At 45.9% G+C, this 19408-nt stretch overlaps 1 protein-coding gene across 1 annotated transcript in view; it reads right to left on the bottom strand.

Annotated features, from left to right (window-relative positions):
• The window catches only part of LOC142256432 (phospholipid-transporting ATPase IC-like), a 165482-nt gene that overhangs the window by 108474 nt on the left and 37600 nt on the right, over positions 1–19408 (bottom strand). The window contains exon 8 of the mRNA XM_075328118.1: positions 10341–10411. Coding sequence (XP_075184233.1) covers positions 10341–10411 — 71 coding nt within the window. The remainder of the gene's footprint in view (positions 1–10340; positions 10412–19408) is intronic.

Here is a 19408-nt window from a genome sequence, read left to right as displayed (position 1 = left end):
CCTCATTAATAGGGTTCGCCCGACTCAGCATGCGGAGGGCGGTCTGCAACCGTAGAGCATAATCCCGAATGCTATCCCCCGCCCGTTGCCGGCACTGGTAAAACTGCATCCTCAGCTCAGCTTCAGTCCGGGTTTCAAAGGCAGTCTGTAGCTTCTTAAAGATGGTGGCTACAGAGAGCCGGTCCCCCTCGGCCCAGGTCTCCGCTTCCTGCTCCGCCGCACCGGTTAGCTGGCCTAGCACTATCGCTGCACGTTGCTTATCAGTCAGGGGGTACAGCTCTAGCAACGGGTTAAGCTTTTTCCTTTCACTCACGGGCGAGGAGCGCCGCTCAAGAAACCCCCGGGATCCGGCCCACGGCTCGAGCCACCACTGAGCAGCCGCCGGACCCGAGCAGAAGGGGTGAGCGCGGTGTGCTGACACCCTCCTCCCCGCCCGCGACAACTTGGCGTCACGAACAGGATCCTACCGCTCTGCCGTCTGGTAGAGGTGCGCCTTGTTACCGCCGGAGGTATCCGGCAGAAAAATTTCAGAAGTCGCCATCTTTGGCGCGAAAAGTTCCCGCTCGAGCGTCTTCTCGAGCAGTAGAGGCGCGAAGGCAAAAACCCCGCCCCGAGAGAGGAGGGGCCGGAAAGAGCTAAGGGGGACGCGATGGCGGCTGGCCACATGTAGCTGCAGCCATAAAAGCAGAGACGCCAGGACTCTGCAGCAATACTGGGTTCCTGGAAGGCACGATTGCCAAGATGTACAACCCAACTCCCAACGAGGAAGCCCCCGCGCCCGGCACGGCGATGTGGTTGAGGGACCGGACCGTCCCGCTGAGTAACCGTCTGCAGTCCCATATGCAACTCCTCCTGGAGGAGTGGGAGACCGACATGGCGGACGTGGTGGCTGCTATGTGGAGACGCGAGGCAGAAGAGCGTTTGGAGGAGCGGGTAAGCGACCCACGCCCCTGTATTCCTGAGGGATCGGCCGTTGGAGCTGAGGGGCCCGGCCGGCTTCCGCTCACCCTACCTCTCTCCCTGCTACCCGTAATAGCTGCTACCGCCCCACCATTAGGCCCACTACCTGCCCAACCGGTAGCGATACCCTGCCCGGCCGCTCCGGCGGACCAGCCGGCTGCAGACGTCCGGGACGTCCCTGAAGTACACCAAGGGGAACCGCTGGAGCCGCGGCCCCATAACAGCATGGTGCCAGAAGTCCCAGCAGTGACTGTGCCAGACCCTGAGCCTGGAACCGTGGCCTGGATGAAGGCCCGGGTGATTCAGTTCCATCAGCGTCAACAAGAGCAGATCTTCCGGATGATGGAGCAGTGGACCAACGAGGTGGAGGAGCTGATTACAACTGCCCCGATGTGCGAAAGGGGAATAGATGTAGCAGAACCGACTGGTGACCCACGTCCCTATGTCCTATCTGGACCGGCCGCTGCGGCTGAGGGGCCCGGCCTAGTCTCGGCCTATGCATCGCCCTTGCCGTCACTTACAGGGCGCCTCAGTATAAGCTCGCCTACTATGCTGCTCCATGCTACCGCAGGAGGGGCTGAAGTGTTGGATGCTGGAGACCAGGAGGCTGCGGCAGCTGGCGGCAACCCGCCTGACGCAGGAACAAGAGATGACGACTCCTGCCCCAGCTCCGAGTCCATTGTTGCAGCTGAAAGAGCAAGTGAGCGTTCCCGCTATGTGGGGGACCCCGTGGTTTACCATACCTCGCGTACCGGTGGAAATGGGTACCGGGTACCCCTGTCACAGCGGGCATGTCAGTGCATGTTTGATGTGCTGGTGGCAGAGGGTGGGTCCGCCTTAGCAGAGGAACCGGAGTAGGGCAGCGGATGTGTGGCGCCCCTGACCTGGTCAGGCACCACTGAGTACTGCACCCATGCTGGGGACAGTACAATACAGGTAATCCAGAAGGCTGACCGGGGTGTGGAACACAGGCGCATAGTGATCAGGTCTCACACATGTACCTTTGAGAGGACCCCTGGGGGTCCCAGGAGGGGGCAAAGCCTTGACCTTCACTGGAATAGTGGAGGGGGCCAAAAGCCTCCATCTCCTCTCAAGGGGTGTGGTGGAGAGTCTGGTTGCTAGGTGGCGTAGGCAAGAACAGGAGAGGAGGAGCAGTGAGTCAGTTAGAGGAGAACTCCAGAGGGCTCAGAGAGGAGCAGACCTGTGGGGTTGAGGCTGTCTAACAGCGCCCGCGCAGTGGCTACTGACGGGGGAGAACGGTCAACTAGGAGTGCTGCCTGAAAGCCAGCTTCAGCTAGAGAGAAAGCACGGAGTGGGAAGTAAGGAGACTGCTAGAGAGCACCAGGCCCAACCGGGCGGCAGATCCCGAAGCGAAGATAGATCTAGCTTTCTTCTGCTAAACCTGCCGGTGTGGGGCTCTCAAAGCCCACACCACAACACCACAAAAGCCGCAGCCACGTAACCGCAGTGAGGGCCCATAGGTCACAGGAGGCAAGCAGCTGGAGTGGCCTGGTCCGGGGAACAAGCAAACGGCAAACAAAAGGGGGAGAGAGGCTGCAGCATCTTCCCTGGGTGACCCCCATAGGGACTCAAAGTCGGGGTCACCCCAAACCACCAAGGGCTAAGGAAGGCGAGTCAGTAGTCACCCTCATAAAGTCAGCCTGAAGGATACCTGGTTCCCATCTGGTTCATCCCAGCTACGCCCGGGCTACTCACCCTGCCATCAAATGTGAGTAAAGCCCTTGAAAGACAGTTCTGCCTGTGTGAGTCATTCTGCGACTTGTGGTACTACAAACCTACACCGGGCCCTGGGGCTTGCCTCACTCTCAGGAGGCTATTCCAACTAACTGCACACACCATCAGCCCCAGGCGACCTTCAACCTGCAGTGGCGGTCCCTACTGACCGCAATACTGAGAGTGGCGTCACGATCAAAACCGAAGATTCCCTACCTGTGACCAGCACCAGCTACGTGGAGTCCCTGAAGGTATGCACCGACACAACACCTGTGGGGCTTCACATCTGGCGTCACGAACAGGATAAGGACTAGACCTGTTCAGACAGGTGACCATGTGCCTGGGCGGTCCGCTTGAAAAATTGGAAGCGCCGCCATATTGCCACCATGAAAAGCGCGCTGAAAAACAACAGCAGCCCGCGCTGGAAGAAGTTACCGCCCACGAAGAGGTGTGGCTACCCAGAGATCCCCTGCAGAGTTCTGACCTTGCCAGCTATGAGAGTGGAAGCGTCCAGAGACGGCGGGAAGGAAAGAGAGCCACAAGCCTGCTGCTGGGAGAGGAGCTGCTGAAAGAGGCAGAGCAGAAACTGAACAGCTTGCTATCAGAGGCAACGGCGAGTCCACAGCTGGAGAGTCGTGCAGAAGAGGGCGCAGAAGAAATGGCGTCTGACCGCAGAAATCCAGAACCGGGCTCCGCTGCCTGGTGGTATCGGGAGCTGGCCCAGTTCTGCGACCGACTGGAGACCCGGGTTGTGGAGCAGATCCGGGAAGAACGAATGGAAATGCTGGAGATGACCGCGGCGGTTCGGGCCTATGAAAGGAGAGCCGCGCGCCGAGTGCCAGACAGGACGGCGATGACGCAGACCCCGATGCTGCCACCGGTGGGTGAGTCGAGTGATGCCCCGGCCAGCGCAAGTGCCCCGACCCCTGCTGCCACGCCCGCGGTCCCCGAAGAGGCGTCCGGTGCGGCGACGCTGAAGCAGGCCGCAGCCACGCCAGGTGCGGCCTTCCAAGCCCCAGCGGCCGCAGCGATGCCCTGCTCGGCCCACCAAGACCCGGTCCCTGCAGCAACGCCCAGTCCGGCCCGCAAAGAACCGGCTGCCACCGCGACCCTCATCCGCGTCGCAGGCGTAACGCTGACCCAGGCCGCCGCCCTGCTAGGCCCGGCCCGCCGAGACCCCACCGCCGCAGCAACGCTCGTCCGCGCCGCAAGTGAGGTGCTGAACCAGGCCGCAGCCACGCCAGGCGCGGCCCGCCAAGCCCAGACTGCTGCAGCGACGTCCAGCCCAGCTTGCACAGAGCCCCCTGCAACAGCGACACTGATCCAGGCCGCCGCCATGCCAGGCGCGGCCCGCCAAGACCAGGCCGCCGCCATGCCAGGCGCGGCCCGCCAAGACCAGGCCGCCGCCATCCAGGGCGCGGCCCGCCAAGACCAGGCCGCCGCCATCCAGGGCGCGGCCCGCCAAGACCAGGCCGCCGCCATGCCAGGCGCGGCCCGCCAAGAGATTACCTCATTATTTACCCCGGCCTGCAAGGCCAGAGCAGACACCGCTCCCCAGTCCAAAGAGGTCCCTGCTAGGAAGACCCTGATAGGAGAGGACCCCGAATACTGGAAGCTGAAGGCTGACCTAGAGGCCCAGTTCCCACAAGAGATGGTGGATCGGTATCTGCTCCCTCCGCATACCCCCAAGGAGATTCAGGCAACCCCTGCAGCCGCGTCAAAGAGTCCCCCGCCTGGGCCTGCTGAAGAAAGCCCATCCCCAGCACTGCCACAACCAGAGTGCAGCGAAGAACTAAGGGGGAGAGGAGGCCAGGAAGCTGAGGAGCTGACTCCGGAGCCACCAGCAGTGGATCTATACTCAGAGCCGGAGATGTTGCCCTATTCCCGTTGGGATGAGGAAGACCTGACACCGTCCGCTGACGAAGATCTGCCTAAAAGTCTCACCTGGGAGTTTGCAAGCTGTACCACGCAGAGTTCAGGCCGCAAGACAAGGCGTCGCAATAGAACAACGCTGTCCCCTGCACCACAGTCTCCAGAGCAGAGAGAAGTTGCAGCCAGAGACCTACAGGAGAAAAGGTTACTGAGAAGGTCCAGAGCCCAGGTCAGAGGACCCCTTTGCAGAGGAGTAGTGGAGGATTTCAACTTGAAAAGCGGATACGGCTTTATTGTAGCCCCTGGTATCAAAGAAGGGATATTTGTCAACAGAAGAGATGTGAGCGCTCATCTGCCTAGAGGACACCCTGGCAGAAACTTAAAAATGGGAGACACAGTGCAGTTCACCATGCACCAAGGAGAAAGAGGCTGGTATGCCTTAGATGTAGCACCATGTCCCAAAGAAGAAAGAAAAGACAGAGATAAAGAAACAGATGCAGCAAAGGAAACAGATGAAGATCAAGAAAGAAAAGACAAGGAACCTACAGATGAGACTACCTCAGACGACGACAAAGAGCAAGAAAGCAGCAGGTGCCACCGCCATACAGGCTCAAGCCCTGGTAAAGAGGAGTAAAGTAAAGTAAAAGAAAGAAGTTACCAGATGAAGTTTTGAAAAGTTTTGTTTTGCAACGTTCACGTTTAAGCATGTGCCCACAAAAACTATTGTGAGAAATAAACCTTAAGGCTATGAACTGGCTATAGCCACAAACTCTCGCAGTGTAAATAGTTACACCAAAGGGCACCACCACCACCAGAGTCAGCCTGTTTAGGGGCTTGGCTCGTCTGCAACCAGGAGGAGCCCGTCCGTATATAGGGCCTTGGCTCACCTGCAACCAGAGAGCACGCCTGTTTATGGGGCCTTGGCTCACCACCACAAAGAGGGTACCTGGTCAGCACCAACTGTGGAGGCCGCCTCTGCATCCTGCCAGAAGAGGCTGAAGGCGCGGATCCACCAGGCCAGGTATACCCTGAAGACCACCAGCCCATGGAAGCCGCCTCTACATCCTGCCAGAAGTGGCTGAAGCCGCGGCCAACGTGAAAGGGTTTTGGGTGGGTTAACGGACTTGTGGGTGGAGGGTGGTGATGTATGGTACCTGGTGCTTTTAAATGTTTTACATGTTTTAATGTTTTATGCATTTTAAAATGTTGTCTTGCAGCCCGAGGACGTGCTGGTGATAACTAAGGGGGAATGTGGCGCCCCTGACCTGGTCAGGCACCACTGAGTACTGCACCCATGCTGGGGACAGTACAATACAGGTAATCCAGAAGGCTGACCGGGGTGTGGAACACAGGCGCATAGTGATCAGGTCTCACACATGTACCTTTGAGAGGACCCCTGGGGGTCCCAGGAGGGGGCAAAGCCTTGACCTTCACTGGAATAGTGGAGGGGGCCAAAAGCCTCCATCTCCTCTCAAGGGGTGTGGTGGAGAGTCTGGTTGCTAGGTGGCGTAGGCAAGAACAGGAGAGGAGGAGCAGTGAGTCAGTTAGAGGAGAACTCCAGAGGGCTCAGAGAGGAGCAGACCTGTGGGGTTGAGGCTGTCTAACAGCGCCCGCGCAGTGGCTACTGACGGGGGAGAACGGTCAACTAGGAGTGCTGCCTGAAAGCCAGCTTCAGCTAGAGAGAAAGCACGGAGTGGGAAGTAAGGAGACTGCTAGAGAGCACCAGGCCCAACCGGGCGGCAGATCCCGAAGCGAAGATAGATCTAGCTTTCTTCTGCTAAACCTGCCGGTGTGGGGCTCTCAAAGCCCACACCACAACACCACAAAAGCCGCAGCCACGTAACCGCAGTGAGGGCCCATAGGTCACAGGAGGCAAGCAGCTGGAGTGGCCTGGTCCGGGGAACAAGCAAACGGCAAACAAAAGGGGGAGAGAGGCTGCAGCATCTTCCCTGGGTGACCCCCATAGGGACTCAAAGTCGGGGTCACCCCAAACCACCAAGGGCTAAGGAAGGCGAGTCAGTAGTCACCCTCATAAAGTCAGCCTGAAGGATACCTGGTTCCCATCTGGTTCATCCCAGCTACGCCCGGGCTACTCACCCTGCCATCAAATGTGAGTAAAGCCCTTGAAAGACAGTTCTGCCTGTGTGAGTCATTCTGCGACTTGTGGTACTACAAACCTACACCGGGCCCTGGGGCTTGCCTCACTCTCAGGAGGCTATTCCAACTAACTGCACACACCATCAGCCCCAGGCGACCTTCAACCTGCAGTGGCGGTCCCTACTGACCGCAATACTGAGAGTGGCGTCACGATCAAAACCGAAGATTCCCTACCTGTGACCAGCACCAGCTACGTGGAGTCCCTGAAGGTATGCACCGACACAACACCTGTGGGGCTTCACAGATGCCCGCAGCACCGTCCCCGTGGGGACCACCTGTTTGTTGTTGAAAAAGTTTGAAAAGTTTTGAAAAATGATATGAAAAGATGATGACCGAAGTTTCACCTGATTCACCGTGTGATTTGCAACCGGCTGGAGCCGGCACCGTTGTCCCCATGGGGACCGTTTAAAAATGCATGGGAACTATCCATGGACAAGCCCGTGAACTTGCAGGGCAACCACAAACGTTAGTGGCTTGTAAATATGTTGTTTGCAGTTACCGTTTTCCGCAGTGCCGTCTTCGGAGAGGCAGGTTGGAGGGAGGGCCCTCAGCAGAGCAGGCTGGGGCCCAGCCACCAAAGGAACCGGTGGCTACCCTCTGGAGGGAAGGACAGATCCCGCTCGGGTACCGTGTGCTGGACTGTGGGTCAAGGGGTGCTGCCTGGGCTTTAGGGGCAGCATCAGGGCCAGGTTGCTTGGGTGGGAGAGAGCGGAAACCGTAACCGTAAACCGTTGCAACGTTAAAGTAAATGTGCCTCCCGTCTTGGGAAGAGTTATTAAAAATGTATATATGTTAATTTCCAAATGTTATCTTTTGCAGAAAAATAAATCCGGTGTAGGACGGCAGCCCGCGCACGGTCTGCATTTTGCTAAGGGGGAATGTGTCGCCCTGGGCAAGCCAGGGGACACAGGTCACACACCACCACACCCTACATCCCAGGTAGGCACATCTAAGCTGAACCAAAAATCCTTGTTGCCTTCCTCCAGAGGCTGATGATTCACACCAGGGGGTGGGCCAGGCGGTTGGCTCCGCCCACCAAGGAGATCACAGCTCTGGAGGCGGGAGAAACCAGTGAGTCGAGAGTTGGAGTCAGCTCAGGGAAGAGCTTGAGAGTGGAGTCTAGTCAGGGAGGAGGAAGTGGAAGGAGTGGAGGAGTAGCCCAGACAGGGCTAAAGTAAACAGCAAGTGAAAGTAAGGAAAGTAAAGGAGAAACGGAGGAAAGCAAGAGTGGTGACAGAGAGAGAAAAAAGCCTGAAGAGTCCAGCTAAGTGCAGGGCAGGTCAGCAAGGTCAGCAACGGCGGTGACTGTCTGGAGGGGGACCGTTTGGAAGTTCCTGGAAAGACCCCGTAGGCTGTGTGCCCGGTGGTCTGGAGCAGTGTTCCGAAGGACAGTCAGCACCAGGGCAGGGGCCTCTCGGACCCCGGCAAGGCTTGGAGTCGCCGTAAATTGCCGAATCCGTCAGTGAAGGGGACGTAGATCCCCCAACAACCAAGACCCGAGTGAAGCAACAGCCCAACCTGTACAACAGAGACACCGCCACCGCCAAGGCACCAGTTTCTGAGGGCCAGCGCCTGCGGGCAAAGAGTAGAGCTCCCCCGGTCCAGCTTGAAGCCGGGGAGCGGGTTACCGGTGGGGACCCATTGCAACCAATTAGTACACAAGGTGCAAGGAAGAGGGACATCACCGTCACCTACTGGGAGAGCAATTGCAGCCGTCCGTGGGACCGTCTTACCAGCCGTTTGGTTTACCGTACAAACTGTGTCAACGTCTCAGGCTGAGTGAGTACCACAGTGCCGCAAGGCACAGCGCTGCCCCCGCGTCCCTGCGCCCACCAGGCCCTGCACCTCCCAAACCGTCACCGGGCCCCGGGATCACCGACCCCTACCCACGGAGGGGCAACACAACACCTGGCTGCTCCGCATCACCATCCCCGGGACCCCCGTATTGAGCAGCGGTGGTGAAATCACCACAACCGTGGGTGGCGTCACGGACTATAAACAATCCCCACACCCAACAAACCCCTTTCACTCACGGGCGAGGAGTGCCGCTCGAGAAACCCCCGGGATCCGGCCTACAGCTCGAGCCACCACTGAGCAGCGGCCGCCGGACCCGAGCAGAAGGGGTGAGCGTAGCGTGCTGACACCCTCCTCCCCGCCCGCGACATACATACATTACATTACTGATCCTGAGTTATATTCTGTATTATACTCCAGAGCTGTACTCACTATTCTGCTGGTGCAGTCACTGTGTACATACATTACATTACTAATCCTGAGTTATATCCTGTATTATACTCCAGAGCTGTACTCACTATTCTGCTGGTGCAGTCACTGTGCACATACATTACATTACTGATCCTGTACTGATCCTGAGTTACATCCTGTATTATACTCCAGAGCTGCACTCACTATTCTGCTGGTGCAGTCACTGTGTACATACATTACATTACTGATTCTGTACTGATCCTGAGCTACCTCCTGCATTATACTCCAGAGCTGCACTCACTAATCTGCTGGTGCAGTCACTGTGTACATACATTACATTACTTATCCTGTACTGATCCTGAGTTACATCCTGTATTATACTCCAGAGCTGCACTCACTATTCTGCTGGTGCAGTCACTGTGTACATACATTACATTACTTATCCTGTACTGATCCTGAGTTACATCCTGTATTATACTCCAGAGCTGCACTCACTATTCTGCTGGTGCAGTCACTGTGTACATACATTACAATACTTATCCTGTACTGATCCTGAGTTACCTCCTGTATTATACTCCAGAGCTGCACTCACTATTCTGCTGGTGCAGTCACTGTGTACATACATTACATTACTTATCCTGTACTAATCCTGAGTTACATCCTGTATTATACTTCAGAGCTGCACTCACTATTCTGCTGGTGCAGTCACTGTGTACATACATTACTTATCCTGTACTGATCCTGAGTTACATCCTGTATTATACTCCAGAGCTGCACTCACTATTCTGCAGGTGCAGTCACTGTGTACATACATTACATTACTGATCCTGTACTGATCCTGAGTTGCCTCCTGTATTATACTCCAGAGCTGCACTCACTATTCTGCTGGTGCAGTCACTGTGTACATACATTACTTATCCTGTACTAATCCTGAGTTACATCCTGTATTATACTTCAGAGCTGCACTCACTATTCTGCTGGTGCAGTCACTGTGTACATATATTACATTACTTATCCTGTACTGATCCTGAGCTACATCCTGTATTATACTCCAGAGCTGCTCTCACTATTCTGCTGGTGTGGTCACTGTGTACATACATTACATTACTTATCCTGTACTGATCCTGAGTTACATCCTGTATTATACTCCAGAGCTGCTCTCACTATTCTGCTGGTGCAGTCACTGTGTACATACATTACATTACTGATCTTGAGTTGCCTCCTGTATTATACTCCAGAGCTGCACTCACTGTGTACATAAAGAAATGCTGGTATATTCCAGTTCTATACAGAACCGTTAATTAAAGTGAAGGTCTGACATATAGAGAGGGCCTATTTAACAAATCTAATAATAAAAGTAGGTTTGCAACAATATGATGATTAAAAACAATATCTAATGTGTGGTTTCTTACCCATCGAGCTCCGCTGTTTCTACATAGCACAAGCTGTTAGGCTCAGAACTTGACAGCAGCAGCACATCTGCCTGTAGAATATCAGGACATAAGACGCATCAGACAAATACAGCTGATTAATGAAAGGTACTGTTCATCATTAAAAAAATAAAACTTTTTTCATCAATAGTGACACACTTGTATGGAGACTGTGTATGGTATGGCAGCTTATGGTAATTCCTATATATTCTTGTACATGAGGCAGTATTATAGTAGTTATATTCTAGTACATAGGGGCAGTATTATAGTAGTTATATTCTTGTACATAGGGGCAGTATTATAGTAGTTATATTCTTGTACATAGGAGCAGTATTATAGTAGTTATATTCTTGCACATAGGGGGCAGTATTATAGTAGTTATATTCTTGTACATGAGACAGTATTATAGTAGTTATACTCTTGTACATAGGAGCAGTATTATAGTAGTTATATTCTTGTACATAGGATCAGTATTATAGTAGTTATATTCTTGTACATAGGGGCAGTATTATAGTAGTTATATTCTTGTACATAGGGGGCAGTATTATAGTAGTTATATTCTTGTACATAGGGGCAGTATTATAGTAGTTATATTCTTGTACATAGGGGCAGTATTATAGTAGTTATATTCTTGTACATAGGGGTCAGTATTATAGTAGTTATATTCTTGTACATAGGGGGCAGTATTATAGTAGTTATATTCTTGTACCTAGGAGCAGTATTATAGCAGTTATATTCTTGTACATAGGAGCAGTATTATAGTAGTTATATTCTTGTACATAGGGGCAGTATTATAGTAGTTATATTCTTGTACATAGGGGCAGTATTATAGTAGTTATATTCTTGTAGATAGAGGGCAGTATTATAGTAGTTATATTCTTGTACACGAAGCAGTATTATAGTAGTTATATTCTTGTACATAGGGGCAGTATTATAGTAGCTATATTCTTGTACATAGGGGCAGTATTATAGTAATTATATTCTTGTACATAGGAGCAGTATTATAGTAGTTATATTCTTGTACACGAGGCAGTATTATAGTAGTTATATTCTTGTACATAGGGGCAGTATTATAGTAGTTATATTCTTGTACATGGGGCAGTATTATAGTAGTTATATTCTTGTACATAGGGACAGTATTATAGTAGTTATATTCTTGTACATAGGGGCAGTATTATAGTAGTTATATTCTTGTACATGAGACAGTATTATAGTAGTTATTCTCTTGTACATAGGAGCAGTATTATAGTAGTTATATTCTTGTACATAGGATCAGTATTATAGTAGTTATATTCTTGTACATAGGGGGCAGTATTATAGTAGTTATATTCTTGTACATAGGGGGCAGTATTATAGTAGTTATATTCTTGTACATAGTGGCAGTATTATAGTAGTTATATTCTTGTACATAGGGGCAGTATTATAGTAGTTATATTCTTGTACATAGGGACAGTATTATAGTAGTTATATTCTTGTACATAGGATCAGTATTATAGTAGTTATATTCTTGTACATAGGGGGCAGTATTATAGTAGTTATATTCTTGTACATAGGGGGCAGTATTATAGTAGTTATATTCTTGTACCTAGGAGCAGTATTATAGCAGTTATATTCTTGTACATAGGAGCAGTATTATAGTAGTTATATTCTTGTACATAGGGGCAGTATTATAGTAGTTATATTCTTGTACATAGGAGCAGTATAATAGTAGTTATATTCTTGTACATAGCAGTATTATAGTAGCTATATTCTTGTACATAGGGGGCAGTATTATAGTAGGTATATTCTTGTACACGAGGCAGTAATATAGTAGGTATATAGTTGTACATACAGTCATGGCCAAAAGTGTTGGCACCCTTGAAATTGTTCCAGAAAATGAAGTATTTCTCCCAGAAAATTCTTACAATTACACATATTTTGTTATACACATGTTTATTTCCTTTGTGTGTATAGGAACAACTTAAAAAAAGCAGAGAAAAAAAAACAAATTGGACAGAATTTCACACAAAACTCCAGAAATGGCCAGGACAAAATTGTTGCCAGTTTTCCAAGTTTGTGGATAAACAACTTTGTGTCAAGCATGTGATGATCGAGCAAACTCACTTATGGCAAATAACAGGTGTGGGCAATATGAAAATCACACCTGAAACCAGATAAAAATGGAAGAAGTTGATTCAATGTTTGTATTGTGTGTCTGTGTGTGCCACAATAAGCATGGAGAACAGAGAGAGAAGAAGAGAACTGTCTGAGGACTTGAGAGCTAAAATTGTTGAAACATATCAACAATCTCAAGGCTACAAGTCCATCTGCACAGATCTTAATGTTTCTTTGTCAACTGTGCACAACATAATCAAAATGTGACAAACTACCACTAGGTGTCACCAGAAGCAACTAGTGGCGGGGAAGTCAAATAAGCTGGATGTCAGGAGTCAGGAGGTTGCGTAGGGCACACAGGGATGAAGCAAAGCCAAGGTATGAGCACAAGCTGGAGCTCAGAAGCCAGGAAGTCACGTAAGATATACTGGGGAAAAGCAGAGCCTAAGTCAGGGTACAAGCCAGAGGTTAGGAGCCAAGGAACAACGTCAGAGTCAGGGACACAGGAGGAGAAGGGTAACAACAGATCCGGGGTAGGAGGACAAGATCAAAGCACAAACGGGAGCCAGAGCACTTACTACAGGCAGGAACTACAACTGGCGGGGTTTCGGGTGAGGTTGCTACCTAATGAAGCAGAGCAATCACCCGGAATGAGGCGCCTGGAGAGAGGCTCCTCCCAACACCAGCGAAGAAACCGAGGATGGGAAACCACCCGTCCACCGGCGCAAAATACAAAACAGAACACTGACTCTGCTGGAGAGCAGAGCACCACGGATCAGAACCATGACACAAGAAGTTTACAACCTATGGCACTGTACTGAATCTCCCTGGACGTAGAACAGAGAAAGATTGATGAAAGGTTGCAACACAAAATAGTCTAGATGATGGATAAACAGCCCCAATCAAGATCCAAAGAAATTCTAGCTGTCCTGTAGGCTCAGGGGGCATCAGTGTCAGCGCAAACTATCTATCAACATTTGAACAAAATGAAACGCTATGGAGGAGACCCAGGAGGACCCTACTGCGGACACATAGATATAAAAAAGCTAGACTGAAGTTTGCGAAAAAGTATGTGAGTAACCAAAATCCTTCTGGGAAAGCGTCTTGTGGACAGATGAGACCAAGATAGAGCTTTTTGGTAAAGCACATCATTCTACTCTTTACCAAAAACGGAATGAGGCCTACAAAGAAAAGAACACAGTACCTACAGTCACATATAGTGGAGGTCATAGATGTTTTGGAGTTGTTCTGCTGCCTCTGGCACTGGGTGCCTTGACTGTACATCATGAAATCTGAAGGTTACCAAAGGATTTTGGGTGGCAATGTAGAGCCCACTGTCAGAAAGCTGGGTTTGCATCCTATGTCATGGGTCTTCCAGCAGGACAATGACCCCAAACACTTGAAGAAGCCCCCAGAAATTGATGGAAACAAAGTGCTGGAGAGTTCTGAAGTGACAACAATGAGTCCAGATCTAAATCCCATTGACCCCTGTGAAGAAATCTTAATATTCCTTTTGAGAGAAGAGAAAACGTCTTCAGATATGAGAGACCTGGAGACGTTTATAAAGAAGAGTCCAAACTTCCAGGTGAGAGGAGTAAAAAGCTTGTGGACGGATATAGGAGGTGACTGATTGCAGGTATTTATTCCAAGGGTTAAGGGTGCAACCAAATATCACATTGAGAGTGCGAACAATTTTTTGCAGCAAATTTTTGAAGTTCTGTTCAATTTCACTGTTCTAATTTCTTTTTTTCTGGTTTCTTTTTATGTTGTTCTAATACACACAAGGTATAGTCCTGTACATAGGGGCAGTATTCTACTAGTTATATTCTTGTACATAGGGGCAGTATTATAGTAGTTATATTCTTGTATATAGGGGCAGTATTCTACTAGTTATATTCTTGTACATAGGGGGCAGTATTATAGTAGTTATATTCTTGTGCATAGGGGCAGTATTCTACTAGTTATATCCTTGTACATAGGGGGCAGTATTATAGTAGTTATATTCTTGTATATAGGGGCAGTATTCTACTAGTTATATTCTTGTACATAGGGGGCAGTATTATAGTAGTTATATTCTTGTATATAGGAGCAGTATTATAGTAGTTATATTCTTGTACATAGGGGGCAGTATTATAGTAGTTATATTCTTGTACATAGGGGCAGTATTATAGTAGTTATATTCTTGTACATAGGGGCAGTATTATAGTAGTTATATTCTTGTACATAGGGGGCAGTATTATAGTAGTTATATTCTTGTATATAGGAGCAGTATTATAGTAGTTATATTCTTGTACATAGGGGCAGTATTCTACTAGTTATATTCTTGTACATAGGGGGCAGTATTATAGTAGTTATATTCTTGTATATAGGAGCAGTATTATAGTAGTTATATTCTTGTACATAGCGGCAGTATTATAGTAGTTATATTCTTGTACATAGGGGGCAGTATTATAGTAGTTATATTCTTGTACATAGGGGGCAGTATTATAGTAGTTATATTCTTGTACATAGGGGCAGTATTATAGTAGTTATATTCTTGTACATAGGGGCAGTATTATAGTAGTTATATTCTTGTACATAGGGGGCAATATTATAGTAGTTATATTCTTGTACATAGGGGCAGTATTATAGTAGTTATATTCTTGTACATAGGGGCAGTATTATAGTAGTTATATTCTTGTACATAGGGGCAGTATTATAGCAGTTATATTCTTGTACATAGGGGGCAGTATTATAGTAGTTATATTCTTGTATATAGGAGCAGTATTCTACTAGTTATATTCTTGTACATAGGGGCAGTATTATAGTAGTTATATTCTTGTCATAGGGGCAGTATTCTACTAGTTATATCCTTGTACATAGGGGGCAGTATTATAGTAGTTATATTCTTGTATATAGGGGCAGTATTCTACTAGTTATATTCTTGTACATAGGGGGCAGTATCATAGTAGTTATATTCTTGTACATAGGAGCAGTATTATAGTAGTTATATTTTTGTCCATAGGGGGCAGTATTATAGTAGTTATATTCTTGTACATAGGAGCAGTATTATAGTAGTTATATTCTTGTACATAGGAGCAGTATTATAGTAGTTATATTCTTGTATATAGGAGCAGTATTATAGTAGTTATATTCTTGTACATAGGGACAGTATTATAGTAGTTATATTCTTGTACATAGGGGCAGTATTATAGTAGTTATATTCTTGTACATAGGAGCAGTATTATAGTAGTTATATTCTTGTACATAGGGAGCAGTATTATAGTAGTTATATTCTTGTACATAGGAGCAGTATTATAGTAGTTATATTCTTGTACATAGGGGCAGTATTATAGTAGTTATATTCTTCTACATAGGGGCAGTATTATAGTAGTTATATTCTTGTACATAGGGGGCAGTATTATAGTAGTTATAGTCTTGTACATAGGAGCAGTATTATAGTAGTTATATTCTTGTACATAGGGGGCAGTATTATAGTAGTTATATTCTTGTACATAGGGGCAGTATTATAGTAGTTATATTCTTGTACATAGGGGGCAGTATTATAGTAGTTATATTCTTGTATATAGGAGCAGTATTATAGTAGTTATATTCTTGTACATAGGGGCAGTATTCTACTAGTTATATTCTTGTACATAGGGGGCAGTATTATAGTAGTTATATTCTTGTACATAGGAGCAGTATTATAGTAGTTATATTCTTGTCCATAGGGGGCAGTATTATAGTAGTTATATTCCTGTACATAGGGGCAGTATTATAGTAGTTATATTCCTGTACATAGGGGCAGTATTATAGTAGTTATATCCTTGTACATAGGGGCAGTATTCTACTAGTTATATTCTTGTACATAGGGGGCAGTATTATAGTAGTTATATTCTTGTACATAAGAGCAGTATTATAGTAGTTTTATTCTTGTACATAGGAGCAGTATTATAGTAGTTATATTCTTGTACATAGGGAGCAGTATTATAGTAGTTATATTCTTGTACATAGGAGCAGTATTATAGTAGTTATATTCTGGTACATAGGAGCAGTATTATAGTAGTTATATTCTTGTACATAGGAGCAGTATTATAGTAGTTATATTCTTGTACATAGGGACAGTATTATAGTAGTTATATTCTTGTACATAGGGGGCAGTATTCTAGTAGTTATATTCTTGTACATAGGAGCAGTATTATAGTAGTTATATCCTTGTACATAGGGGCAGTATTATAGTAATTATATTCTTGTACATAGGAGCAGTATTATAGTAGTTATATCCTTGTACATAGGGGCAGTATTATAGTAGTTATATTCTTGTACATAGGGGGCAGTATTATAGTAGTTATATTCTTGTACATAGGGGCAGTATTCTATTAGTTATATTCTTGTACATAGGGGGCAGTATTATAGTAGTTATATTCTTGTACATAGGGGCAGTATTCTACTAGTTATATTCTTGTACATAGGGGGCAGTATTATAGTAGTTATATTCTTGTATATAGGGGCAGTATTCTACTAGTTATATTCTTGTACATAGGGGGCAGTATTATAGTAGTTATATTCTTGTACATAGGGGCAATATTATAGTAATTATATTCTTGTACATAGGAGCAGTATTATAGTAGTTATATCCTTGTACATAGGGGCAGTATTATAGTAGTTATATTCTTGTATATAGGGGCAGTATTATAGTAGTTATATTCTTGTACATAGGGGGCAGTATTATAGTAGTTATATTCTTGTACATAGAGGCAGTATTCTACTAGTTATATTCTTGTACATAGGGGGCAGTATTATAGTAGTTATATTCTTGTACATAGGGGCAGTTTCCTACTAGTTATATTCTTGTACATAGGGGGCAGTATTATAGTAGTTATATTCTTGTATATAGGGGCAGTATTATAGTAGTTATATTCTTGTATATAGGAGCAGTATTATAGTAGTTATATTCTTGTACATAGCGGCAGTATTATAGTAGTTATATTCTTGTACATAGGAGCAGTATTATAGTAGTTATATTTTTGTACATAGGGGGCAGTATTATAGTAGTTATATTCCTGTACATAGGGGCAGTATTATAGTAGTTATATCCTCGTACATAGGGGGCAGTATTATAGTAGTTATATTCTTGTACATAGGAGCAGTATTATAGTAGTTATATTCTTGTACATAGGGGCAGTATTCTACTAGTTATATTCTTGTACATAGGGGGCAGTATTATAGTAGTTATATTCTTGTACATAGGAGCAGTATTATAGTAGTTATATTCTTGTACATAGGAGCAGTACTATAGTAGTTATATTCTGGTACATAGGAGCAGTATTATAGTAGTTATATTCTTGTACATAGGAGCAGTATTATAGTAGTTATATTCTTGTACATAGGAGCAGTATTATAGTAGTTATATTCTTGTACATAGGGGCAGTATTATAGTAGTTATATTCTTGTACATAGGGGGCAGTATTATAGTAGTTATATTCTTGTACATAGGGACAGTATTATAGTAGTTATATTCTTGTACATAGGGACAGTATTATAGTAGTTATATTCTTGTACATAGGAGCAGTATTATAGTAGTTATATTCTTGTACATAGGGGGCAGTATTATAGTAGTTATATTCTTGTACATAGGAGCAGTATTAGAGTAGTTATATCCTTGTACATAGGGGCAGTATCATAGTAGTTATATTCTTGTACATAGGAGCAGTATTATAGTAGTTATATTCTTGTGCATAGGGGGCGGTATTATAGTAATTATATTCTTGTACATAGGGGCAGTATTATAGTAATTATATTCTTGTACATAGGAGCAGTATTATAGTAGTTATATTCTTGTACATAGGGGCAGTATTATAGTAGTTATATCCTTGTACATAGGGGCAGTATCATAGTAGTTATATTCCTGTACATAGGGGCAGTATTATAGTAGTTATATCCTTGTACATAGGGGGGCAGTATTATAGTAGTTATATTCTTGTACATAGGAGCAGTATTATAGTAGTTATATTCTTGTACATAGGGGCAGTATTATAGTAGTTATATTCTTGTACATAGGGGGCAGTATTATAGTAGTTATATTCTTGTACATAGGAGCAGTATTATAGTAGTTATATTCTTGTACATAGGAGCAGTACTATAGTAGTTATATTCTGGTACATAGGAGCAGTATTATAGTAGTTATATTCTTGTACATAGGAGCAGTATTATAGTAGTTATATTCTTGTACATAGGAGCAGTATTATAGTAGTTATATTCTTGTACATAGGGGCAGTATTATAGTAGTTATATTCTTGTACATAGGGGGCAGTATTATAGTAGTTATATTCTTGTACATAGGGACAGTATTATAGTAGTTATATTCTTGTACATAGGGACAGTATTATAGTAGTTATATTCCTGTACATAGGGGCAGTATTATAGTAGTTATATCCTTGTACATAGGGGAGCAGTATTATAGTAGTTATATTCTTGTACATAAGAGCAGTATTATAGTAGTTTTATTCTTGTACATAGGGGCAGTATTATAGTAGTTATATTCTTTTACATAGGGGGCAGTATTATAGTAGTTATATTCTTGTACATAGGAGCAGTATTATAGTAGTTATATTCTTGTACATAGGGGCAGTATTCTACTAGTTATATTCTTGTACATAGGGGGCAGTATTATAGTAGTTATATTCTTGTACATAGGAGCAGTATTATAGTAGTTATATTCTTGTACATAGGAGCAGTACTATAGTAGTTATATTCTGGTACATAGGAGCAGTATTATAGTAGTTATATTCTTGTACATAGGAGCAGTATTATAGTAGTTATATTCTTGTACATAGGAGCAGTATTATAGTAGTTATATTCTTGTACATAGGGGCAGTATTATAGTAGTTATATTCTTGTACATAGGGGGCAGTATTATAGTAGTTATATTCTTGTACATAGGGACAGTATTATAGTAGTTATATTCTTGTACATAG

This window comes from Anomaloglossus baeobatrachus, chromosome 1 (genome assembly GCF_048569485.1).
Source record: "Anomaloglossus baeobatrachus isolate aAnoBae1 chromosome 1, aAnoBae1.hap1, whole genome shotgun sequence".
NCBI lineage: Eukaryota > Metazoa > Chordata > Amphibia > Anura > Aromobatidae > Anomaloglossus > Anomaloglossus baeobatrachus.
The sequence above is the reverse complement of the archived record's forward strand: the minus strand, read 5'-3'. Positions and strand labels throughout refer to the sequence as shown.